The sequence below is a fragment of the Panthera pardus genome, unplaced genomic scaffold, assembly GCF_024362965.1.
Source record: "Panthera pardus isolate Hobbes unplaced genomic scaffold, ASM2436296v1 HiC_scaffold_26, whole genome shotgun sequence".
Taxonomy (NCBI): Eukaryota; Metazoa; Chordata; class Mammalia; order Carnivora; family Felidae; genus Panthera; species Panthera pardus.
This window is the reverse complement of record NW_026526832.1, coordinates 415,008-441,089: the sequence shown is the minus strand read 5'-3', so window position 1 is coordinate 441,089 and position 26,082 is coordinate 415,008. Positions and strand designations below refer to the sequence as shown.

The window sequence follows — 26,082 nt, the reverse complement described above, 5'->3', positions numbered from 1 at the left end:
CTGTCAGCACAGAGCTTGATGTGGGGCTTGAACCCACAAATCTTGAGATCATGACCTGAGCTAAAGTCGGATGCTTAACCGACTGAGCCAGCCAGCTTGACTCCATTTTGACTTGACTTGATGAATTTGACTTGATTTTTTTTTGAACATGGGTCAAATTATATTTTCCTGTAATGTATGTATACATACACACACACACACACACACACACACACACTCACATACATATATACACATATATCCTCATATACACATATAAAATTCATTGTTAAGTAATATCAATATTATTATTTCAATAAATATTAAATGTTTTTTGTCTCCTAAGCCTCTTGGCTAATTCTGATAATTAATCAATAATTCATAATCTCATTTTTGGGAAATGGAGACGAATTACAGAGTATACACTGAAGGAGGGTATTTCATTTTTTTGAGGTGGACAAATGCAGGTAAAACTGTACACTAAGAAAACACCTAGAGACAAGTAAAAATAGGAAAGATCTATTTGGGAGTAGCGTTCTTCCCCACAGGTGCGGAGCAATGCATCTCTAGGAGCCACAGGACGACTGACTTCATTCACTTGTCCAGGACTGGAAAGCCCAGCAGAGGAGAAGAGGCCGGGCTGGGCTGCAGGCCTGGCCCAAACCGTGGCTGAGAATTAGGGGCACTTCCCTGACCTCTTTGAGAAGACTGTGGACAAGCGTGGCAGCTGCAAAAGTGACAGGAGATACAGAACCTGGCCATTTCCTACCCTCTTTATGACTGAGGACTCATGACTGCTGCTTCCACACATTAAAATGTTTTCTTTGTCAAAATTTCTACAAAATATTAGCAAACCTTTGCTCCCCCCACCCCCGCTTTTTTCTTTACCTTAACAGCTGATCCTCCAGACCTGATTTGGTTACAGTGAAATTGATGATGGTGACTTTAATGCATACCTGGAAGAGAAGCATAGGTTTACATAAAAATGCTTAAATTCATACAAATAAAATAAGAAGTGCTTTCTTTAGTGGAAATGGCCCATTTTTACCCAACTGGATGTATCTCAGGTCTAACTGTGAACATACCCACCCACCCACAAACCCACCAAGCATATCGTGTCTTACAAAAATCCTAATACTGTTTTCCCTGCAGTGTAAGTGACAGTCTTGTTCGTCACAGGCCACAGATCTTAGAATCCTACATAGTGCTTTAAGGAAAGGTGAGCCAGCAAAGGGTTAGAAAGGTTGGGTTCTGATTCTGGGTGCCCCTTTCGTGTGTGTTGGGCAAGCCGCTCATCCATGCTGAGCTTCGGTTCCTAATATTTAAAAAGTGGGATGCTAATAGTTACAAGTCATAGGGTAACTGCGAAGACCAAATGAGATAATAAAATCACTTAGTCGTAGTGACTTGTGCATAGTTTGTGCTTGTTAAAACGAAGCTATTATTGATATTAAATAGAGCTTTACACATTATATGTCATCATAACATTTCAATAAAAAATTATTGCTATAATATTACTTGAGTAAGTTAACAGCTAAAGAAAAAAAGTGTTTGAATGTCCTGTATGTTACATGCTATCCTTATCTAATCTAAGCAAATCCTGAAGTAAGCTTTCTCTCCACTTGGGGCTCCAGAACACGGGATCACTGGCCCACAGCCGCAGAGCCGCAGAGCTAGTGTTGGGTAAGGTGTGCGATGCTCCCTCCCAAAAGTTAAATGCGTGCGGAGGCTGTATGTTGGCACAGTGGTCGCTTCTCTGCACTTTACGGTGGCACCTGGGACACGGGCTCTGGCAGCAGCTGTGTGAATGAAACCCCTCAAGGCTGACAAGGAAAGGCCTACCTGGGCTTTTGGCGGCATTTCCCTCCTCTTACTCAACAAGTGTGCCAGTTTCATGTCACCTGAGTGTGTTCAGTAACAGGCCGCTGTGACAAATTCAGTAACTGAGGTGAACATGGCACTGTCTGGAGGGTTTATGCAAGGATTTTATTGTTAGGGGACCGGGGTGAAGGAGTAAGTTCCCATTTGTGAAGCTGCTTCCCTAACTGCTCTGTCGGAGAAGGGGAGAGGCACCAGGCTGGGGGGGACCCTGCAGCGTGTGTGGCTGTGCCTGGAGCTGTGGCAGCGCGGAGGGGTGGCAGGGGTGGAGCGAGCCCTTGGAGCCCTTTGTGGGAAGGGAGAGGAGGCCCAGCTGTCTTCATTTCTGCTGCAGCTGCCTTGGGCTCTGCAGCACCAGAGTAAGGGTACTTCTGGATCCTGTCGTGGCTCAGGGACGTTTGTATGGAAGTGAAGTGCACACAGACCCCCTCAAGGTCTAAGGGCATGAGGGAGGACAAGATGCTGCCCGCTCCAGAACTCTAAGTACAGACACCCTGGATGTTTGAGTCCTGACTCTCCAAAGTGCCAGTCACCAGATGTTTCCAGCAGGCAACTTCTTTATTTGGGGCTTTATGCCAAGGGTATTTGCACATGTAAACACAGGCATGTCCCCCCTCCCCACAGACTCTCAGTGAAGCCCTGGTTCATTTATGAGCCACCACAAGAGGGGCACAAATGGCCTTGAGCTGAAGGAGGGAGAAGAATGGTTAGAAGGCAATGCTTCCCTGTGTTGTGCAAGCAGCTGTGGGCAGGGAGGGAGAAGGTGACAGTGCTGCAGAGGTGCAGAGGGCAGCACACCGGGCAGTGGGCAGGGTGGCAGACAGGGGAGCAGCGCCTAGGGACCAGGTGGGGAGAGCTTGAGTCCAGCTGAATGGCGAGCAGAAGGGCAACGGGAATCAGAATCAGGACTCAGAAGGGAAGCAAGAGTGGAGGACAGTGGAAGGAAGGGGAGTGGCAGAGCAGAGGGGGAGGACAGAGCTGGGAGGACCCAGCAAATGTCAGACACCATCACACATAATAGTCCGCTCAGGCTGGGAATTCCAGACCTGCAGCTCATACCTCGGGCAGGTAGTGGGGATTTGGCAGTTTGGTTGTCATGTAGAACCTGAAGTTTTTGTCGTAGTCAATGTCTGAGTCTCCGAGGCGAATGAGCAGCCGCCCACCGCTCATGAAAGTCTGCTTCAAAAGAATGGGTTCTAGAGCTGGATCCAAGGTTTCTCTAAGCTTAAAAGTTAAAACACGAAAAACAAGCCATTAAAATGGATGGCATCAACCTTTCCAAGTTCCTTAGGCCTCAAAATCTACTTTGAATGAGTCACTTTCCAGGGGCCGGATAGATATTTCTTACTGTATGCTTGCCTAAGAAAGTAAGAGCATGTGAAGGCAATACAGCTGTTTAGACTAACTGTGCCATTCATCCCCATAAGGAAGAATCCAAGAAAGGAGGGTCTCTGCAGGTGGTCTTCCACGGGACCCAGACAAATGATGTGTTCACTTTTGTGGCTGTTCTAAGGCAAGAGATAGCAGTCTACCACCCGCAGGCCAAATCTCACCCTCTGTGGCTTGTTTTTTTTGTTTTTTTTTGTTTTTTGTTTTTTAATGGCGCTTAAGCTAAAAATTTTCACCCTGTTAGAGGGTTATAAAAACAAAACTCTAAAACCAAACCAAAATGAAGAAGACTATTTGAATGATGTTTGCAGAGACTGTATGTGGCCACCTCCCCAAAACTAAAATGTCTGGCTCTGTACAGAAAAAGTTTGTGGACCTCTATTCTGTATGATAGTTACTTTCTTTCCCTCAAAGCAGATTTGATGGTTGGTAAGAACCTGGGCATGCAGACACTGCTCTCGGACCCCACGACAAACATCTTTATGTCAGGATGTATGTGGTAGGGGCCCATGGCCTAGGAGCTGTCAAAATTTGATTGTAATCCACAGTTAACAAATCCATTTCATACTGTGACATGATGCCCAAGGATGTACGTTTTCTTAAAACAAAAGTTTATGAGATAAAATTTCCCTTACTACCCATGATACAATTTTGTGCTGTTAAAAATCTATCCTATTTCATTAAAAAATGCTGGTTGAGATCGGCTAACCTGATTGCACACCCACGGAGGGGTGAAGACAAAGTTGGAATATTCCACCTTACAAATGTAGAAAGCAGCTAGGTGCATAAGGCTAATGATTCCAAGTCACAGAAAGCAGGAAGGGCCTGGTCAGAGTATCCTGTTCTAGCTGGCGTGCTGACCAAGGGACCACCCCCTGCTCCCCAAAGCACTCAGCTACAGTTACAAGGCTCTGCTGTTCAGTGGCAGAACATCATTGAAAGTCTTTTGTCCCTTGCCATGAGAGAAGAAATTCCCCAAGGGCTTCCTGTGTTACCAGGTAAACTGGGGTTTAAGAATCCAGTTTGGGGCTAACATAACTGCATCAACGATTTTGGGAGACTTTGCCCTCCCCTGTAACTTCAGGGTTTGAGTGAGGGCCTAGGACCCATTACAGAACCCTCCTGTGTTGGCCAAGGCCAGAAGGGTAGAAAATGATATTTACACCCATTGGAGTGTTTTGTTGGCTTCACATCATCAGCGTGTGTGGGTGGACAGTCCCTGATGGCCTGATGGCATTACTGTGTTACACTTCCATGGCAGTCAACCATCAAGGGCTGCAGTGAGGTTTAAGAATCAGCAGTGTCAGAAAACAGAGCCCATCCCACTTAACACCAAAACATTGTCTGGAATCAGAAAAATCATTCAGTCAACAGATTGGTCCCCATGTGATAGTATGTGGTTTCGTAGGCAAAGCAATTGGTTTGACCAATTTGCCAATGGAACTGACTGGCATTTCCAGGACAATGCAAGTGTGACCTGTGTAGGATTTCAGATATGGTCTATAAGTTGGGGACTAACCCAAGAAAAGTGAAAAGCAAACCTCTTCCAGTAAGACAGGTAAACCAAGTCGGATTGAATTTTCAAGGGTACGCAAGAAATTAGTATCCGTAAGCTTAATGATCTTTAAACCACTTTTGCTTTCCTTGTTCCTTATCCAACGGTTTGCCTGTATGAGAAAGCACAGAGCAGGATATTTGACTTAGAGTTTTATAAATGACTAGAAAGCGGAAGCTTTTAGACTAAAGTTTAGAAATTTTGCTCAACCTGGAAACAGGTTTGAAAGATAAAAAAAAGAAAAGAAAAGAAAAGAAAAATACTATCCTGCCCCCTACAAATAAAAATGCCCTTTAAACTGCAGTGTTTTGGACTCTTCCTTTCATTCAAATTTGGAACAAATGAAGAACAGACACATCTAGGGGAAAAGTCCATCCCTGAGGTATTCAAGCTTGTCTTCCTTGTTCTGACAACAGTTCCCTTTCCTAAACTCCACTTAGAACAGTATGATCCATGGACTTAGGAGTCAGATAATGGGATTCTGTAAATTCCAGGCAGGCTTGCAGTAAAATCTATCCTACCCTGCCTTCATTCTGATTCTTCAGACCTCTTAGGAACAAGGACTCTATAGGAATGAATTTCTGCTCCCATAGAAACCAGAAAACGAATGTTCAACCCCCTAAACAAAGCCAATCAAAATCAAGTATGCAGAGCAGCTGGACTCTTCCCCTTCCCCTCTGCCAACCCAAGATGAGGAACTTGGACTTGAAGACTTCCAAATTCCCTTCTAGATCTAAACCCCCAAAATCTTGCAAGAGTGTTCAAGTCCACTTTTAGAATTTGGAACAGATAGCACAACATTAAGCGGAGGTGGGAGGCTGCTCTTCATCTGAAGCATTTGTTACACACCTGATCCTGGGGGTCAATCATCAAAGGCCATCGTCTCCCTTCAGTAACCAAAATGCCATTTTCTGTTGATATCATGTCACGGGGCAGCCCATCAGTGTTCCACTGCCGTATTTTGTAGGGATCACCAAGAATGTTAATGAGACTGAAGGAAGGATTGATTGGGATCTCCAGAGACAGACAGTCCTGGATCCAGTATTCTATAAGCTGTGGGAGGAAGAAAGGTTACTTGTACAGAGTCAGGAACACTCAGTAAATGAGGATACACACAACATGTCACGGTTAAAAGTAAGTTCTACCGGTTTCCACATGCATCCTGGCATCAAAGCACAGGACACAAGAAGAAGACCGACAATCAGGAGACCTGGGGCCTAGAACTATACCATAAACTAGCTGTGGCTTTGAGCACGTCACTCCCCTTGTCTGAACCTCAGTTTTCTCAGGTATAAACGACAAATGTTGTCACAGTAGTCTTCAACCAGGGGTGTGTACTGTCCCCTTGGGAGAGTCTGAAAGCATGTGAAAAAGTTGGAGTTATCACAATGGCTAGTATCATAATGCTACTAGCAATTAGAAGATGGGGCAGAGGGTTGTTAGCATGCTACCTCCTTCCATGAGTGGGACAGTCGAAAAGCATCATTGGCACCACCCACATGGTACCAGATGACCCCTGAGCTCCTGTGGAATCTACGGTCCTACACTGATTAGGTTTTAGAACCCATGGACAAGGGTGAAACCTTTATAGGAAGGCATTTCATAAACATGGCCTGAAAATCTCTCCAAATAATTTAGTTTCCTGCTCCTTCCCATTGCCTAGCCCATTGTAGCAGTCGTGCCCGTTCAGAATACTTCATCCTGGCTGACTTTCCATGCTGCTTCTGACCATGAAGGGAGGTGTCTCCCTGCCCCTCTCTTTTCCCCCCAGGTTCTTGAGCTATTAAGGAAGTGATGACTAACTTTCTAAGGAGAAAAGGAAAGGAAGGAATGTGTTCAGGAAATCCTAGGGGTAAACCATTGCTGGCTGACGGGGGAGGTGGAGGGCTGTGGAGTGTGTAAGTTTCCAACATGGAGAAACTTCACAGTGGAGGGCCCCCTATAAAATCAGAAAAATGATCCCCCCAACTCTGCCTCTGCCAGTTTCAGCTGCTTCTCACCTCCCAGAAAGGGAGTTTACTCACCGATTGCCTATACTGGGCTGTGAAGGCCCCATAATAGGCTACACAAGCTGCTGCTATAAACACATTCCCAATGATATTTGATATCTCCTCATTGAATTTCTGGATGCTTTCTTCCCATCGAACTTGCTCATCTTCTAGCGCAGCCGTCAGCTTTCCTGCACGTATCAGACGTACTTTTGTCAGGGCCATAGTTTTTGCTAGAAAATTTTAAGAAAATCAACTTATGTTATTCAGTATTTTCCTAAAATATAAGATGTTTATTCACCTGCTTTTGTTTATAGTGGCATTGTCAATACATGTCTATGAAACCTCACACCAATTCAGCATTATTTTCCATTTCAGGGCCAAGTCCAAGTTTGCCTCTTCTAAGCAAAGAGCTCCTTTTCGTTACTCCATTACTCTGGCTGAAGATGGCTCTCTCTGTGTCAGCGTAGTATTTCTCTTCAGGATCAAATTCATATGTTGCTTGTGTTATAATGTAACATGTCCCAACAAGCCTTCCATACAGGAGCTGAACGGATACAATATATGCAGTTCTTCTAATTTTGCACTAGAAGGGCCAATGCAGTACATCGAGGGCAAATACGTCCTCTATGTTGGGTGGAAGCTGAGATCTAACTACCCAAAAACTCCTTCTATTTTTAAAAATCAGGCATTTCCTGGGACGCCTGGGTGGCTCAGTCGGTTAAGTGTCTTGACTTCGGCTCAGGTCGTGATCTCGCGGCTCATGGGTTTGAGCCCCGCGTCAGGCTCTGTGCTGACAGCTCAGAGCCTGGAGCCCGCTTTGGATTCTGTGTCTCCGTCTCTCTCTGCCTCTCCCCCGCTTGCCCTCTGTCTCTCTCAAAAATATATAAACATTAAAAAAGATTCTTTAAAAAATAAAAAAAGCAGGCATCTCCTGACGAACATAAATTTTATGTTACTTACCCAGACTTTCTTTCTCGTTCACCCCTTTGTCATATTTGTCTTGTAAGGCCTGTATTTGATCTTCCACTTTTTTTAGCAAGGCTTGCTTTTCTCTCAGAGTAGCCATTGTGATATCAAGTTCAGCCTAATAAAATTAAGTAAATATTTAAAATGAAAATCCAAGGTCTCCAAAGAAGGTAAAATTTGTCCATTTATAATAGATTCTTAAAAAAATAGGATTTGTGTTCTCTTTTTTGTGTCTCAAAAGATTTGATATGTATACAAAGTTAAAACAAATATAAAACGAAATATATGAGTGGAAGTAAACAGAACCAAACCAAAATCCAATAAAATAAATCATCGAAGGAATAGAGAAACAGATGAACTGCTGTACTTTAACCTCCAAGCATTTGAGATTAACTAGTTAATACAATGGATTAACTTTAAATGATGAAATGAATGAAATATTCACACAACAGGGAAAACTAATCTTTCCTGAATAGTTCTCTAGAGCTGGGTCTGCAAACCAGATTCAGCCTGCTGCCCGTTTTTATACAGTTAGCAAGCTCAGATTCGTTTTACATTTTTAAATGGTTGGGGGAAAATTAAAAGAAGAACATTTCATGACAGATGATAACTGTATAAACTCAATTCCTGGGTGTATAAATAAAGCGACATAGGAACACAGCCATGCTTACTCATGTATGTGTTATTGATGGCTGTTTCTGTGCTGCAACTGCAGAGTTCAGTAATTGCAACAGAGACCACATAGCAGCAAAACTTAAAACATCTCCTATCTGTATCTTCATAGAAAAATTGGCTGCCCCAGCTCTGTAGCCATGGTCCTTTCAGTAACCTGCTCCATCAATGAGCATTCTTCATTCTGCTTGGGACCTCACATCCAACTGTAGCTTAAGCAGGTTTTAGAACCTCAGATGACACCATAGAGTTGGGGGGGGGGGGTTAGTATTAGCAAATGCAACACAGAGCATCAGATGCTAGAGCTGAATGGCACCTCAAAAATACTATCAGACTGATGATATGAATATACTAAGGACTCATTTTTCTTCTATGCTGCGGAAGGGCTGATTTTAGAGGTCATTCCTGAAAAAATAATCTTCACCAGCTATTTTTTACAACAAAAACTAATTTTCAAGAGCACTGTTGTCTATATTGTGTAAAGTCACAGGAGCTAGAATGATTAATGATTATGGCCTTTAATTCTATTAAATATTACAACACAAATAATATACCTGTGCAGCACGGAGTTTTTGTCTCTTTGGTTCGACTTCTTTGACTACCCTAGAGTATAGATCCATCGCTCTTACCCACATGCACATGGATTTACATGCTTTGGACACTTTCTCTACTTTTTCAGGCACAAAATCAGGATTGTTAATATACTTCTGAAGTTTTGCCAATATCTGAGGCTTTATATTTTCCTTATCATATTCTAGAAGTCTTCTTAGAAAGTTAGAGTCACCAAGAAGTTGCTTTGCTGTTGGCCAATCAGGTCTGAAAGACAGACATGATGTTAATAGCACTGTAATAAAGTGATTTAAGAACAAAAGAAATGTGTTCTTCTGAGAACACTAAGATATTATCCTAATTAGTGGGTAGTTTTAATCTCCATACTCTAATTCCAGTAATTGGTAGTTAAGTATACCACAATTCCTGGTGAGACAGTAATTGGTTGACTCATGTTTCAAACAACCCAGTTTTGGTAGAGAAAAGAATGATCAAATCATAGGTTTAGAAATGTAAGACATTATGGAAATAATAGTTTTATTCTTACAATGCCCTGGCACTCACATTCTTTTTACCTCATTTGCCTTAGTTTAGACCCTTAAAATCTCTTGCCAGGACACTACAATCACCTTCTAAATGGTTTTATGTCTCTCAGCCAAACTTGCCCCTTGTGAGCTTTTGCCAAGTTGGTCTTTCTCACAAGAAAATCCAATCATGTCGAAAATATTCAATGGTTCTCAGTCCCCTCTGGTTGGAGCTGTTCATCCATGCTTTGAAGAATTCCCAGGCCCTACTGAGGTGCTGGCCAGAGAGTGAGCAGGGAAGCTGGGCGGGGGTCCTCTGGGTCCTCTACCCTTGCTTGGTCGGTTTTACATAGAAATATTTCTTACAATTTTTATTGGAAAAAATGTGTATTAGTAAAGAAGGTTTGAAAACTACCTATCTTCAGGTTGAAATACAAGACCTTGCATGATGCAATCACTGTCTCAGTCCATTCCATGAGCATCAAATGTCCCTGAGCTCTCTCCATGGTCTCACTCTCCTCCTGAGCATCTTCTCCCAAAAACCTGCTCACACCTCTCCATGAGCACTCTTTTTTTTTGAACTCCTACTACTATGCAAATCTCACATGTCTTGAAATTATTATTTTTCATGTTTGTCTCCCCACTATACTATATGTGCCTCAGAGAGAAGAGCTTCAGATCTTCCATCATCTAGCACAAAACAGATGTTCCAAAAAATGCTTGTTGAATCCACTTGTTGAATGACTGACCACATCCATGAGAAGGTGGAAAAGAGAATGAGAACATATTAATGACAATGTAGAAAAACACCAAGGAAATTCCACCATACATTCTGGGAACATGTGACTCTGAATTACTCACTTGGCATTCAAGAGAATAGAAATTGCTTCCATAACAGTCATGACCATATCTGGGGGCTTTGTAAAAACTCTGATCTCAGATATATCTGCTTTATCTAAGGAATCCAGTGCTTTATTAGCAGCATCAAGTGCAGGTAGAGCTTCTTCAAGGTCTCTTTGAGCATCATCAGCTATTGCTTGGGTCTCTTCAGCTTTCACTTTTGCCGTCGCTTCATCTTCTTGCACAATGCTACGGACCTAGCCATTGAAACACATCTACTTAGGTGGGTTCAATATTTGTTTTTTTCTTAATTTTTTAAAAAATGTTATTATTTATTCTTGAGAGAGAGAGAGAGAGAGAGAGAGAGAGAGAGAGAGAGAGAGAGAGGCAGAGAGAAAGGGAGACACAGAATCCGAAGCAGGCTCCAGGCTCTGAGCTGTCAGCACAGAGCCCAACGCGGGCTCAAACTCACAAACTGCAAGATCATTCCTTGAGCCGAAGTTGGATGCCTAACTGACTGAGCCACCCAGGCGTCCCTCAATATTTGAATTTCAATGTTTAAAAACAAAGTCAATGATAATGAGTCATATTTGCCCCTTTGGATTATACCAATAATGAAAGAGAATTTGCTATGTTGCATTTTATGCCCTCCTTTGTCCATCTTATACGTTGATAGGATAACTGAGCTGAAATTATTGGAACAAACGGTTCCTTCTTTGGAGATGAATCTGTTCCTTTTTATTTGTGGGGGGTACTTTTCTCACCATCCTCTGTCTACTCATTGGGTTCTCTCATTCTCAGGGAGAATGTATTTATGGAGGGTAGATTTTTTACAACTTAAAAGCATTGCTAAATCTATCACTTAATTATTTTCATTACATATAAAATAAAAAAAATCCAATCTCATGCATGATATATAGGTGATAAGTTGGTGGTCAAAGCCTTCTCGCCCACAATGTTGGTTAACGTAGCATACCTGATCGGCATTTTCTTGATCCACTGCCAATTTTTCCATCAGGGCTTCAACATCTTGTGATTTTTGAAAAAGGATAGGCTCTAAAGCTGAAAGCTCTAATTTCATTTTATCTACTAGTACATTGGTTTCTAATAGCTTGGTGAGACCATTCTTCACCCGGTCACGTGCCTAGATGACAATAAAAATATCTGTTATTAACTATAACTACAAACTGTAAGTTTCCTGGCATCCCTTACTCATGTACTAGAATTTTACATCTACAGAATTGGTAAATCAGTTTGTAATGCTTAAAACTGTGAACATACAGAAATCTTCAGGTAACAGAACTCTAGGAAATGAGCGTGACATTCACCATGGTGAGTCTGGATCCATGCCCCCTAGTCACAGCAGTTGGCATGTCACTGGACTGTGGGCTGGCTGAGGGCCCCTACTGTATTATTTTTATCCCCTCAGCTGGGCAGCTTGGCAGCATGCTGAATGAATGAGGGACAAGTTCAGACAGGAATTCCTGGAGGCCACATATCTAGGAACCTGTTTCCTCAAGATGGGTGGACAGAGCTGAGAACTTGTCAGTGTTCTGGGAGACAGTGTTCTGGGGACTTAGCTCTGGTTGCTGGATCTGAACCCTACTTCCCAGTGGTAAGGAACTTTTGACTAGGATCAATGGGTGGTACCTGGTAGAGGAAACACTGGGAATAACTAGTTTTTGAAGGTGAGTCAGAAAGTCTGGTTCAAACTGACAGGTTTCAAAATATTTATCAAGTTGTTATACAAAGCATGCATTTATTTACCAGGTAAAAACCCTCTGAAAAATATTAAAAATATCTTAATGGTATATACTTCTATTTTTATCTTGTTTGAAGTGTTGAAAATTTCAGGTTAATAGCCTGAAAGTGGTGATGATGATGGCAGCCACTATTTCCTGAGCACCTCATGTGTGTCAGATCATATTCCAAGTACTTAGCAAACAGTATTTTATTTAAATTCCACAACAATCCAAGGGGTGGATATAGATATTTCTTATTTTATTTTATTTTATTTTATTTTACTTCATTTAAATCCAAGTTAGTTAACATATAGTGTAATAATGACTTCAGGAGTAAAATTTAGTGATTCATCACTTACATATGACACTGAGTGCTCATCTCAACAAGTGCCCTCCTTAATGCCCATCACCCATTTAGCTCCTCTCCCCACCCAACACCCCTCTAGCAACCCTCAGTTTGTTCTCTGTATTTAAGAGTCTCTTATGGTTTGCTTCCCTCTCTGTTTTTATCTTATTTCCTTCCCTTCCCCTATGTTCATCTGTTTTCTTTCTTAAATTCCACATATGAGTGAAATGAGATGATATTTATCTTTCTCTGACTGACTTATTTCGCTTAGCATAATACACTCTAGTTCCATCCATGTTGTTGCAAATGGCAAGATTTCATTCTTCTTGATCACCGAGTAATATTCCATTGTATACATATACCACATCTTTATCTATTCGTCAGTTGATGGATATTTGGGCTCTTTCCATACTTTGGCTATTGCTGATAGTGCTGCTATAAACATTGGGTTGCATGTGCCCCTTTGCATCAGCATTTTTGTATCCTTTGGGTAAATCTAGTAGTATAATTGCTGGGTCATAGGGTAGTTCTACCCTTATTTTCTTTTTTTAAATGTTTTTTAATGTTTATTTATTCTTGAGAGAGAGAGAGAGAGAGAGAGCGAGCACATGAACAGGGGCGGGGCAGAGAGAGAGAGGGAGACACAGAATCCGAAGCAGGCTCTAGGCTCTGAGCTGTCAGCATAGAGTCCAATGTGGGGCTTGAACTCATGAACTGTGAGATCATGACCTGAGCCAAAGTTGGATGCTCAACTGACTGAGCCACTCAGGCGCCCCTCTATCCTTATTTTCTACTAAGACCTAGTGAAGTTACAAAATGTGCTCGAGGTTGTGTAGCAAGAAAGAGGCAGAACATAAGTTGTATATAGCCTGGCTGACACTGAAGTCCTTATTACTCTTTTTTTTTTAAAAAAAAATAGATATCTATCTATATCTATATCTATCTATCTATCTATCTATCTATCTATCTATCTATCTATCTATCTATCTAGAGAAGACAGCAAGCATGACCAGGGGAGGGGCAGAGAGAGAGGGAGAGAGAAATAATCCCAAGCAGGCTCCACACTGTCAGCATGGAACCTGATGTGGGCTTGAACCCACGAACCGTGAGATCATGACTTGAACTGAAACCAAGAGTCAGTTACTTAACTGACTGAGCCACCCAGGTGCCCCTGAAGTCCTTGCTCTTAATGGGAAATACTGACACACGATAGATCAGCAAACTCCATCTCTACTGCTTAACAAAAGGTTTTTATTAAATACTACAGAGATGTCTAATTCACTGCTTACCTTTGATGCTCACTACTACTGAGGCACACTCATGTAAATGACAGTACAAAAAATATAAATATCAAGGAAGGGGAAGGTCTTTGGGCTGACAGCATGAGACACTTTTTTTGTCTGCTGTGGGTTGTTAAGGGCACATGTCAGGATAGAGAAGGCTCCAGCAGGTAAGATGGTATGTAGATCTTCCACTCATTCTGGCAAGTTTTGACTTCAAGCAAAAAAAAAAAAAATTTTTTTTTTTTGATAATATTAAACTTACTGAAACCAACTGCTTCTTTTTTTCACTCAGCATAGTCAGGAAAAGATTGATGAGTTCCAGGTAGGAGGTGGGCGTTGTGTAGTACCGTCTCCGGAGCTCCATGTAGTAGCGTTCTGCCATATTGGAGACGCTCAAGTGAATGTTCACACACATGAGGGAAAGCTTTTCTTTCATTTCTTCTTTTCCAGCATCAACGCTGGAGAAAAATGTCTTTGATACAGAAAGAAGTGCTTCTCTAGGCCACTGTAAATAAAGATATAATTTGGAAAATCGGTTGCTCATTTCTACAGTGTACATTTTAACAAGTAAGAAAATGTATTTCTTTGGAACTCTTCCTTGCTTTGTCCCCCATTTTACCTAACTAACTCCTCCTCATGTCTATAATATTTAATGAACTGAATGGCTGGGTTCACTAGAGGGGGGTCTGGGTCTGCATTTGCTATCTGCACACTGCCTGGCACTTGGAAGTTGTTCAACCAGTATTTGTTAATTGAATGAATAAATGATTGGGTGTATTTGGAATAATTCCATGAATACAATCACATACAATACGAGGACCTCATGTCCTTACTCTGTTTATTACGCAGGTCCATTACATCATGCAGGACTTCGGGTCCATCATTATAATCACCCTCCTCTTCGCCTCAACTTCTTTGCTTCTTTCTTGTTTCTTTGTGCTCACCTGAAACTTGGTCAAATACAACTCTCTGTTACCCCATGTCTGTGACTGTGTAGTGGAGCATGGCTAGAGAGAAACACACAACCATGCCGATTGGCCTCACTTTAAATTCGTGACAGCTGGCTTGAGTGGGTTCTTGGTGCAGCCCATAAGTGCTTCTACAGACTGCTAACACTTCCTCTTTCCACTTCATTCCCAGCTGATGACCTTGCTTCCCACATCACCAAAGGAAACAGAAGCAAAGAAAACAGAACTTAAGCATGCTCTCACCCCCACATCTATCCATCTCCCTGTCTCTGTGCTCATATACTCTGCCCTCCTTCCTGTTTCTCTGGGCTACACTGTGCACGCTCCCTGCGGAGACCAGCCCCTGCACTGATGACTCAATCCCATCTCTTCTTGCCTACGCATTGGCATTGGCTCCATCAACAGATTTCTTTTCTGGATCGTTTCTAGCAGCACACATATGTGTTATTTGTGTTTCCCACTTAAAAACACTTTTCACTTCATGTACCCCTGTAGCTACTAGCCATCTCTTGGTGTTCTTTCGGGGAAAAACTCCTTGAAAGAGTTGCCTACGTTCACTGCCTGATTCCTCTCCTCTCTTCTCTCTTGAACCTTCTCCTCATCACTCCACTGAAACCGCTCTTGTCAAGATGACCAATAATTTCTACATTGCTAAATTCAATAGTCTCCTCTTCCTTTAGAAATTCTGTTTAGCCTTTGTTCAATGACTATCATAGTTATCCCTTGTATATGAGTAAATTCCTAGTGGGCTTTAAAGCCAATGCAGGTACACCTGAATTATTCTTGGACAATGTGTTACTCCTTTAAAACCAAGTGAATCCATCTTCCCAAAGAGGTATCCTGGGATGTCACCAACCTGGACAAACCAATCAATAGTGCAGCAGTTCACAAGGGATGGGAACATTCGGCACCGGGACCGGAAGGCCTCCCCAACAGGGCTCATACAGAGAACAATGTGCAGCTTCTGACGGACTCTGCTGATAAAGTGCTGAAACACCTGACAAAAGAGATTTTTCAATTTAAAATAAGGGTGAAGTAACAATGACAACAAGTGTTAGCTACTGCCTCTGGGTCTACCAATATCAGATAAAACTGGCGTTAGTGTAGTAGATATGTGAACTGTTTTGTTCAATGTCTGTTCCGACCCCTCTGGAAAGATTAAAAATGACATTTTGTGGACTCCATTGCAACTAGGGTTCTGGATGTGATGTAGGTCCTTCTCATCAGTGTATTTAAGGAGGCTCCTAGAATAAAGTGGAGAGAGGTATTCATACAGGTTTTTGCTTTGGGGGAGAAGGCACAGGAAGAAAGAGAGAGGGGGCAAGGTAGCCACTATGTATGCAGGTGCAGAGTCTAGCAGAAGGGGCGTGGACCCGGAGAACTATCTCTGATGTGGCTCCTTATTTCCACTGCTTTCTGACCTGGTTGGGGTCACGTGGCTTTGGAGCTGGCAGCCGAAGCAGCAACATGCTGATCGGTTCAGTGGCTTCCTGCTTCAGCAGCTTCCCTGACCGCTGACTTCTACCAATTGCATCTCATGTTCGTTCTGAGGAATTTAGCCTAGAGTCCCTTTCTTGGGCTCTCTCAGTGATTCTGTGTTCCTCAGATAAACCCTTTCTGCTTACGTCAGCTGAAGTAGACCCTGCTGTCTGTACTTAGAAGCCCTGACCTAGCAGAAGAGATCTCACGAAAGGATACAGAAGAAAACACATAAGAAAGAATGGTCAAAAAAATTAAAGGTGTAGAAGCAAGGGGAAACACTAGGGTAGACCGATGGCAGTGCACAGAATCTAGCACCATGGTGGAGAAATGGGAGAGGACAGGAGCTGGGTTGTTTCCGAGATGGGGCTGGCTGGGGAGAGGTGGGGGAATCCATTTCTGTTTTAGGTGCTATAACCTTGAGAATAGGCAAGGGGATCCAAAATACTGGATTCCTCAGGCAGGGCACTGAGGATGTGTGAAATACATCTGTGTTTAAAGAAGGATAAGGCAAACTGTCCTGTTTAGACAAGGCCCTGACATCCATGGGGCAGTAGGGATTCTGTTTTCTGCTTCCCACTGATCTCTCTGGAAGTCTGGTGTAGCAATGCTTCAAATGTAGGAAGTAAAATACATAGAATTACAAAGGAAGACAATTATATTCAGGGCAAAAATCCATCCATGGACTCCTCAAAGGGAGATGTAGATCATTAAAAGAAAAAGAAAAAAAGGCAGACACAACTTTGTGTCTTAGTAAAGCCTATCACCATTGTGTCCTACCTCATCTCTATTCCCCTCGGAAATTCCTACTTCTTTCGCTCGTGGTCTGGTGGCTGCTAAAACCTGTTCCAGTTCATCCTTTTCAAATAAATTGGGCACTTCACCGGAGTTCAGGATGTTATTTATATCTTCTAGGAATTCTTCTACTACAATCTGTGGAAGAAAGCAGAGTGATCGTTGTAATTCACTCAACCAGTTTAGATTTTTTATTTATTACTTGTAAATTGTAAAGCAAATATTCAATCAAAATCCACATTGAGTTAATTTTATCTTTAAGAGAAAATAATATTAAAAATTAGAATCTTAATATTTTAATATAGAAGTAATTGATTTTTCCTTTTTCCTTTCTGTTTTGTTTCTTAAAAGGCATTGGTCTTTTACATGGTTCAAGTAATACGTGTAAACATTTTATATTCTGCCCTCTTTCAGCTAACTTTTCTCATAAATATGTATCCATGGTTCTGTACAGTACTTATCGTATAGCATAACATACTATAGAGCTGATGTGCCACATTTTCCCATAGACTTAAATGGTCCACAGTTTTGTTTACATTTTAAGAACATATGTAGGACTATAATTTTCCTCCCCAGTTGTGTTATTTCCTGGGGATAAACTCCCAGGTGGGAGACTAGCCATTAAAATGCATGAATAGTTTCTGGATTTTGAAAGATTTTAAATTTCCCATTCAACTCAAATATGATTTCATGAACCTTTAACATTTATTTTTACAAGGTTAGGGAGTATAAGTGTTTGCTTTGGGAGAATTTAATTTCCATTTCTTTGATTATTAGCAAGGGCAAATGTAATTCCACATTTACCATTTTCCATTAAAATATATGTTCAGGGGTGTCTGGGTGGCTCAGTTGGTTGTGTCTGGCTCTTAGTTTTGGCTCAGGTCATAATCTCACAATTTGTGAGATCAAGCCCCATGTTGGGCTCTGTACTGACAGCTCACAGTCTTGCTCATAAAATAGATAAATAAACTTTACAAGATCGGTTCAAACTGTAATCATTTATATATTGGAGTTTACTTTTAAATTTGAATGAGTAATTTTCATACTACAAAATAAACCTTTGCCTCTAATAATTGATGCAAATATTAAAAATCTATCATTTATCCTTTTGTTTTAGTTAACTTTTTAGTTTTAAAAAAGTTTGGGTCCTATTATTTAACTATGACAAAGTATCTGTTACTTTATTTTCTTCATTTGTAACTTTTTGTTTTTTTCTTAAAGTTGGAATAATTGTGTCTTGTTAATTTTCCCCAAGAGCAAACACTAGTTCTTTGTCATAATTTACTTATTTCTACCTTTATCTTATTATTTGCTTTTTTTATTTTTGTTCTTCCTTGTGACCTTTATTTTCCTAAAATTTTAAGTCAACTAATTTAAGTAGCTTCTTTTTCTACTTAATGTTTATTAATTTATTTTGAGAGAGAGAGAGAGAAAGAGTGCATATGCACATGAGCCACACGAGTGGGGGAAGGGTAGAAAGAGAGAGGGAGAGAGAGAGAATCCTAAGCAGGCCCCATGCTGCAGGACAGAGCCTGGACATGGGGAGGGCTCGATCTCACGAACTGTGAGATCATGACCTGAGCCAAAATCAAGAGTCAGAAGCTTAACTGACTGAGCCGCCCGGGTGCCCCTAATTTATGTAGTTTCTAATTTTTTATTCAAATAAAAAATTTGAATTTTTTATTCAAATTTAATCCTAAGAACTGTTTGGTTGCATCGCACAGATTTCTATTTATATTAAGTTCATTTCCTTGTTCTCTAAAATAGAGATTTAAATTCTGATGTTCTTGACTCAGGAATTCTTTATATAAATGTTTTAAAGTGCTGAGCCACATCATTAATTTCTCCTTTGATTAGAGCATGGACAAAGGATGTTATCAGCATAGTTTATGCTTTTTTGAATTTATTGAAAATCTGTTTAAACCTAACATATGGCCAATTTTTGTAAACCTTCAGTAGTACTAGAAAATATTTACTTTCTTTGTAAAATATAATTATAGTATATAGCCATCAATTCCAGCTTAGAAATTATATTCTTCATATTATTTAAACATACTTATTTCTACTTTGTATTTGCTAGAAATAGCAAATTAAACTCTATTTTTAACATCTTGCTTGTCTCAACTTCTCATATTTATAATAGTTATATATATATATATACATGCATATATACACACATTAATTTTAGTTATTATGGTTATGTTTACTCTCCATTAGCATAGAACATTTGAGATTGATTGGGGCTTTTAACAGAGTGTAATAGCCTTTTGTTTGCTTAAAGTGGAGAAAGACAGTCTGATCTTATTTTTGGAGTTTTAAAAGCAACATTAAACTTATAAAAAATATTTTAATATCAGAGTAATAAGAAACTACTGATGAACACAACTAAGAAAATAAAAAAACAATAACTCACAATCCCATGACCCAGACATTTTCAAATCGTATATACAGCATATCTGTTTAGATATATATTAAGACAAAGAACCTATATGGTAGATGATTTGTATATGTGTTATGATGTAACAACACATCATAAACGTTTTTCACATTAATTAATGTGTATATTTCTACAAAGTAATTTTAATTTTTTTACAGTGTCCTATTGTATAATTATACCACAAATAACTTGTGAATAATAAGGCTATTTCAGATTAACTGTTATTTTATTTTATTTTATTTTATTTTATTTTATTTTATTTTATTTTTAAAGTTTATTTATTTTGAGAGAGAGAGAAAGCATGCACGCACACATGTACAAGCAGGGGAGGAACAGAGAGAGAGGGAGAGAAAACCTTAAGTTGGCTCCAGGCTGTCAGTGTGGAGTCCAAAGACTCACTCAATTTCACTAATCGTGAGATCATGCCCTGAGCAGAAATCAAGAGTTGGATGCTTAAAGACCAACTAGGCCACCCAGATACCCCATTATTTTAAAATACTGCAACAGATATTCTTGCACATACAACTCTGTATGCAGCTGTAATTATAAGTAAGAGTAATTTAAGGAATTTATCTACATATTGCTACTACTTTCTAGAAGATTTTGCTAATTCACTGGTGAGTTCTATGCAAGGCCTGTTTTCCGACATCTTTGTCAACAATGAATATTATGATTTTTAACCTTTGTCAATGTGCAAGGCCAACCCCTGGCATTTATCTTTACTTAAATTTCTTTGGTTACTGGGAAGGCTGAACATTTTTCAGGTCTTTAAAGCCCTTGAATTCTTTTTTTAAAGGAACTTTCTATTTGCATTTTACTACATTTTTATATTTCTTCTATTGATGGGCTTGTCTTTTCCTTTTCATTTGAAAAAGACTGTATTTGTATTTATTTTCCAGCTTTATCGAGATTTAATGGACATATAACATAGTATAAACTTAAGGCATACAATGTATTGATTTGTTATATTTACATATTGCAACATGATTACCACTATAGAAGCGTTAGTTAACATTTCCATCACATCATATAATTACCATTTCTTTGTTTTGTGGTGCAAACATTTAAGATTTACTCTCTTAACAACATTAAAGTACATAATACATTATTTTTTTAAATTTTTTATTTTATTTATTTATTTTTTTTCAATATATGAAGTTTATTGTCAAATTGGTTTCCATACAACACCCAGCGCTCATCCCATATAATACATTATTGTTAACTATAGTCACCATGCTGTACATTAGATCCTTAGAACTTAATTCATCTTATAACTGGAAGTTTGTACCCTTTGACCAACCTCTCACCATTTTCTGCATCCCCCAGCCCCTGGTAACCACTATGCTTTCTGTTTCCATGAGTTTGGCTTTTTTTAGATCCTCATGGAAGTGATATCATAGAGTATTTGTCTTTCTCTGTCCACTGTTTCATTTACCATAATGCCCTCAAGGTTTATCCATGTCGTTGTAAGCAGCAGGATTTCCTTCTGTCTCAATGCTGAGTAATACTCCATTATGTGTATGTGTATGTATATGCCATATCTTCTTTATCCATTCATCTATTGATGGACACTTAGGTTGTTTCCATATCTTGACTATTGTGAATAATGTTGCAATAAACATAGGAGTTCAGATATCTCTATGAGATCCTGTTTTCATTTCCTTTGTATATATACCCAGGAGTGGGATGGCTGGATGATATGGTAGTTCTGGAACCTCCATATTTTAAGTGTTTGAGGAACCTCCATATTATTTTCCATAGTGACTGCACCAATTTACATTCCCACCAATAGTGCATAGGGTTCCCGTTTCTCCACATCCTTGCCAATGCTTGTTCTCTCTTGTCTTTTTGATGATAGCCATGGTAGCTATCTTTGTATGTTTCTAGGATTTTATCCATTTCTTCGGGGTTATCTAATTTATTGGCATAAATTGTGTGAGGTGACATCTCATTGTGGTTTTGATTTACATTTCCCTGATGATTACTGATGTGGAGTATCTCTACTTTTCTTTTAATTTTTAAAAATGTTTATTCATTTTTTGAGACACAGAGAGATAGAACACAAGCAGGGGAGGGGCAGAGAGAGAGGGAGACACAGAATCCATAGCAGGCTCCAGGCTCTGAGCTGCCAGCACAGAGCCTGATGCGGGACTTGAACCCACAAACTGTGAGATCATGACCTGAGCTGAAATTGATGCTTAACCGACTGAGCCACCCAGGCACCCTGGAGTATCTTTTCATGTACCTGTTGGCCATGTGTATGTCTTCTTTGGAAAAATGTCTATTCAGATCCTCTGCCCATTTTCTTAAATTGAATTTTTTTTGCTATTGATTTGTATGAGTTCTTTATATATAGTTACTTATAATGGGTCTCAGAGTGGCCCTGTTTGGCTTTAACCTATTGAATCTGGATGTCCATTTCTCTCCCCAGGTTTGGAAAGTTTTCAGCCATTATTGCTGTAAATATACTTTCTGTTCCTTTTTCTTTCTTTTCCTCTGGAATTCCCATGATTGGGAAATTATTTCTTTTCATTATGTCCTAAAGGTCTTGTAAACTTTTTCATTCTTTTTTCTTTTTGCCTCTCTGACTGGATAATTTCAAACATCCTGTCTTTTAAGTGATTGATTCTTCTGCATGATCAAATCTGCTTCTGAAGCTCTCCATTAAATTTTTTTGCTCAGGATTTGTTTGGGTTTTTTGATGGTTTCTTTTTCTTTGTTCACCTCCTTGTTCTGTTCATGCATTGCTTTTCCCATTTTTGTTTAGTCATCTGTGTGTTCTTATAGTTCACTAAATTTCTTTAAGAGGATTATTCTGAATTCTTTGTTTGACAGTTCATAGATCTCCTATTTAGTATTTAGAGTCAGTTAGTGGGGCTCTATTCATTTTCTTTGGTGTCATGATCCTTGATTCCTTACTTTGGTATCTGCACATTTGAGTAAGTGGTCTCCTCTTCGAGACTTTATAGGTTTGCTGTGACAGAGGCAGTTCTTCACCACTCTGCTTAGTTTGGGTTTCTGGACATGTCAGCTAGTAATCCTTGAGCAGGTGGGACTTGCTGTCAGGGTCTACTTGGGGGCAAGGCCACTGCCCAAGCTCTGAGGTTGGGGGTGGGGTGTTGCTGGGTGAGAATAGTTGGATAGGACGCTGACTTGGTTCTCTACCCAAGCAAGGCTGTAGGATGGGCTGTGTGTTTGCCTAGATTCTGTGGTCTGGCTTCCTAGATGGTTGGGACTGTGTACTATACTCAGCAGCAGGTAAGGCTATGAATTAGCTTCCTCTCCTGGTAGGGCCGTGGAGTGGGTCCCAAGGCTTGCATGGCTCATTGTTTGGGAACCTAACTCAAGCAAGGCTGTGTACTGACCAGATGAAACCACTGGTTTTGCTTTGTAGACAGGGAGCAGGGCTGTTGGATGGGCCAGGCAGGTTCCCTGGTCAGGTGGGCTAAAAGCTGTGTTCAGCAATGGGTGGAGGCACAAATCAGTTTCTCCACCAGGGTGGAGCAAGAGAACTGGCTCCAGTGCCAGAAAGGCACTTTCTTTGTGGTCTTGACTCAGGCCAACCTGTGCCCCCAAGTCCCCTTTCTGTATGGGGCCACTGGCTTTGCTCTGCGGATGATCAGCTCTGCTTGCTCTACTTTTCACTTGATCGTTGCTGGTCTATACAACTTCCCAGGCATTCAGGCCAAGCTTTCCAGTTGGGCAGGGGTGGGAGTTACACCCCAGTGGTGTGTAGGGCTATGACTCAGCTCCTCTGCCTGGGTGCGGTGGGGGAGCTCCAGGGCCAGCAAGGCTCTTTGTTTGAGGACCTTGAATCAGGAAGCCCTGGATTCTGCTGAGTTCCCTGGTCATACTGCACAAAACTGCTGGCTGGGACTACTGTTTGGGCACTGCAGGTAGGAACTCAGACTGCCAAGAGCCAGGTGTTGGGGGTTGCAAGCCCACGCTGCCTTCTCCACCACAATCTGATTTTCTGCGGTCAAGTCCTTCAGGTTTCCCTGAGATCCCTGTGATGTGAGACTGGAGTGGAATACACAAGAAGTGACCCACAATGCAAGGGGAGCTGGATGTTCCCCCCGGACTCTCTCTTTCCACTGGAGGAACTGTAGGCTCAGGGGAGACCTCTTGGGGTGGTGGTGTGCTGGCTTGGGGGAGGGGCAATGTGATCAGTCTGTGGCTGCTCCACTTACCCTTCTAATGTGGTCTGTCTTGGTCCCTGTGGTGCAGGGAGTGGTTCAGCCTCTGCCCTGTGTCCTAGGGTTCCCTCAGTGGTGTCTTGTCCATGAATAACTATTGTAGGTTGTTCGTGTGAGGGAGAGTGATGTCAGGAATGACCTATATTGTGATCTTGGTGATGTCATTCTCCATCATTTTGTTCATGTATTATTTTCCTGCTATAGTTAAATTGTTTACATGTGTTCTCTTGTAGCTCTCTGAACATCTTTAGAGTAATTGTTTAGAGTTCTTTGTGCGACAATGCCTGGGTCTCCATATCTTTGGGGCCGGTTACTGGAGGCTTACAGTATTTCTTTGGTGGGGTCGTGTTTCCTTGGTTCTTCATGATATCTGTAGCCTTATGTAGGTGTATGCATGTTTGAGGGAGTTCCCTCTTCCAGACTTTATGGACTGAATTCAGTAAGGGCAGACTTTCACGTGTAGGTGGGGGCACAATGGAGCATGCTGTAGCCCCAGGTCTAGAGGAGCAGGGCACCAAGTGTGGGGATGGGTAGTGGTGCTGGGCCTACGAGTGTGTTATGTTTCTTCAGCTGAGGCGGCTGCTGGGATCCACAGTATGTGTGCCTTGGTGAGTGCTGCAGGGGGGGTCACAGTGGCTGCAAGGGCTATTGGCGTCCCCAGCTGTGCCTCCAGGTTGAGCAGCTAGGGACCAGGGCAGGCACTGCTGGTGGCCAAAGCTGGTGGAGTATATACATTTGACTCTGGGTCCTTTCTCATTTGTAAAAAATGTTAACATATTCAGGTATAAATTCACTGCATGTCACCGATGTTAAAAATATTTTCCCATTTTATGATTGTACTTAATTTAAAATAATTTAAAATATTTACGCATCAGATCCATTACTTTTTTATTGCTTGGCTGATTTCTATAGAGGTTTATTTTCCCTCATGTTAAAATGCCTAAGTGTAGTCAATGTAGAAAATTTTCTTGTTTAGAACAAATTCAAGAACAGTTACATTTGTTCTTATAGACATAGATAAAATCCCATTTTAATTTTAAAGTTAATTTAACACTAAAACAGCCATCGTTATTGTTATTTTCCTTTTCTTGGGTAAAGCATATTTCCCTAATTGATTTCAGTTAGGGTATAATTTCCTTATACTTATTGCTATAGAAACAATTTATTACTTTTTGTTATCTATGTCCTTCTCAAAGAAAAGTTCAAACTTCTCTTACCCCCTTAACCTTTGATCATATTTACTTAGAATTTAAAGGGTGACACAACAGTTGGTAAAATAAATGAAAATGTATTATAAAAGTCTTTTACAAGGTCCAAGACATCTGTTATCTGAGGGAGCAATTCCTTGCACTGTATCATACAAACTATTCAAAGCACACTTGTGATCATAACACTTGTACTTTAGCTATTTAAACATGTACCTGGGTGTCGGTGAAGAGGAAGACCATATTCTTGTTATCCACACCAGCCAGTTTGTACAACTTCCTCAGGTCTTCATGAAAGCTGTCATAATTATAACCTCGGCTCAGTTCAATTTGCAAACATCTGTAACCACATATGTGAGCTGCAAGTCTTGTAAGAGACTGTTTTCCAGTGCCTCCCACTCCAACGAGCAGCGCATTGCCTCTTTCCTGACGAATCATGCGGGCAATCCTGCAGGCAACAAAGCAGAGAAAGACGTATTTCAAGTGTACAGATGTGGATCAGAGGGCCTGACCCAGTATGGACCGCTAGTGGCCAGTGGGGAATACTCCCTGAACAAAAGGCCATCGGAAAGAGCAGGTGTGGCTAAAGTTCATGTCTGGGGGTGGGGGTGGGGGGGACACCTGGGTGGCTCAGTCAGTTAAGTGTCCGACTTCGGCTCAGGTCATGATCTCACAGTCCGTGAGTTCGAGCCCCGTGTCGGGCTCTGTGCTGACAGCTCAGAGTCTGGAGCCTGCTTCGGATTCTATGTCTCCCTCTCTCTCTGCCCCTACCCTGCTCACACTCTGTCTCTCTCTCAAAAATAAATAAACATCAAAATAAATAAATAAATAAATAAATAAAGTTCATGGCTGGGAGGAAAGACCTGCTGAGCTTTCATTGTGTCCATCTCTCCCATTTCCCACAGGCTGCTGGCCTTGGTCATGCAAATGTAGAGTAAAAGAAAATCTCTTCTCCTTTCTCTAAAGTGTGAAGGATTTTGTCAGAACCTTGGCTGATCTAAGCCACTGCTTATATTATAACCATTGTATTAACAAGCCCAGGGCTTCATTTATAAGGAGGAGCAAGCAGAAATACAGAAATACTGCTGGGTCTAGGAAAAGACAGTGCGGTTCAGAAGGGGAGCTCAGTGGGAATGCCCTGAAATGAATTTAATCTAAGATATTGACAACATTTTAGAAAATTTCTGATTCACGTTGACAACAAGAATATGAAAAGCACTGCTATGGTGATACTAGAGTGAACACTCGGGGGAAAAGCTGAGTTTAGCAAAAATTGGAGATGGAAAAT

General features: G+C 40.9%; 1 protein-coding gene across 1 annotated transcript in view; it reads right to left on the bottom strand.

Annotated features, from left to right (window-relative positions):
• DNAH6 (dynein axonemal heavy chain 6) overlaps positions 1-26,082 on the bottom strand; it is a 241,924-nt gene that overhangs the window by 59,186 nt on the left and 156,656 nt on the right. Inside the window, exons 46-58 of the mRNA XM_053890890.1 lie at positions 25,011-25,242; positions 16,942-17,094; positions 15,539-15,679; positions 13,977-14,219; positions 11,320-11,487; positions 10,365-10,600; positions 8,985-9,246; positions 7,753-7,876; positions 6,826-7,022; positions 5,651-5,854; positions 4,788-4,913; positions 2,917-3,081; positions 868-935 (exon numbers count right to left, since the gene is read on the bottom strand). Of these exons, the coding sequence (XP_053746865.1) occupies positions 868-935; positions 2,917-3,081; positions 4,788-4,913; positions 5,651-5,854; positions 6,826-7,022; positions 7,753-7,876; positions 8,985-9,246; positions 10,365-10,600; positions 11,320-11,487; positions 13,977-14,219; positions 15,539-15,679; positions 16,942-17,094; positions 25,011-25,242 (2,319 nt within the window). The remainder of the gene's footprint in view (positions 1-867; positions 936-2,916; positions 3,082-4,787; positions 4,914-5,650; positions 5,855-6,825; positions 7,023-7,752; positions 7,877-8,984; positions 9,247-10,364; positions 10,601-11,319; positions 11,488-13,976; positions 14,220-15,538; positions 15,680-16,941; positions 17,095-25,010; positions 25,243-26,082) is intronic.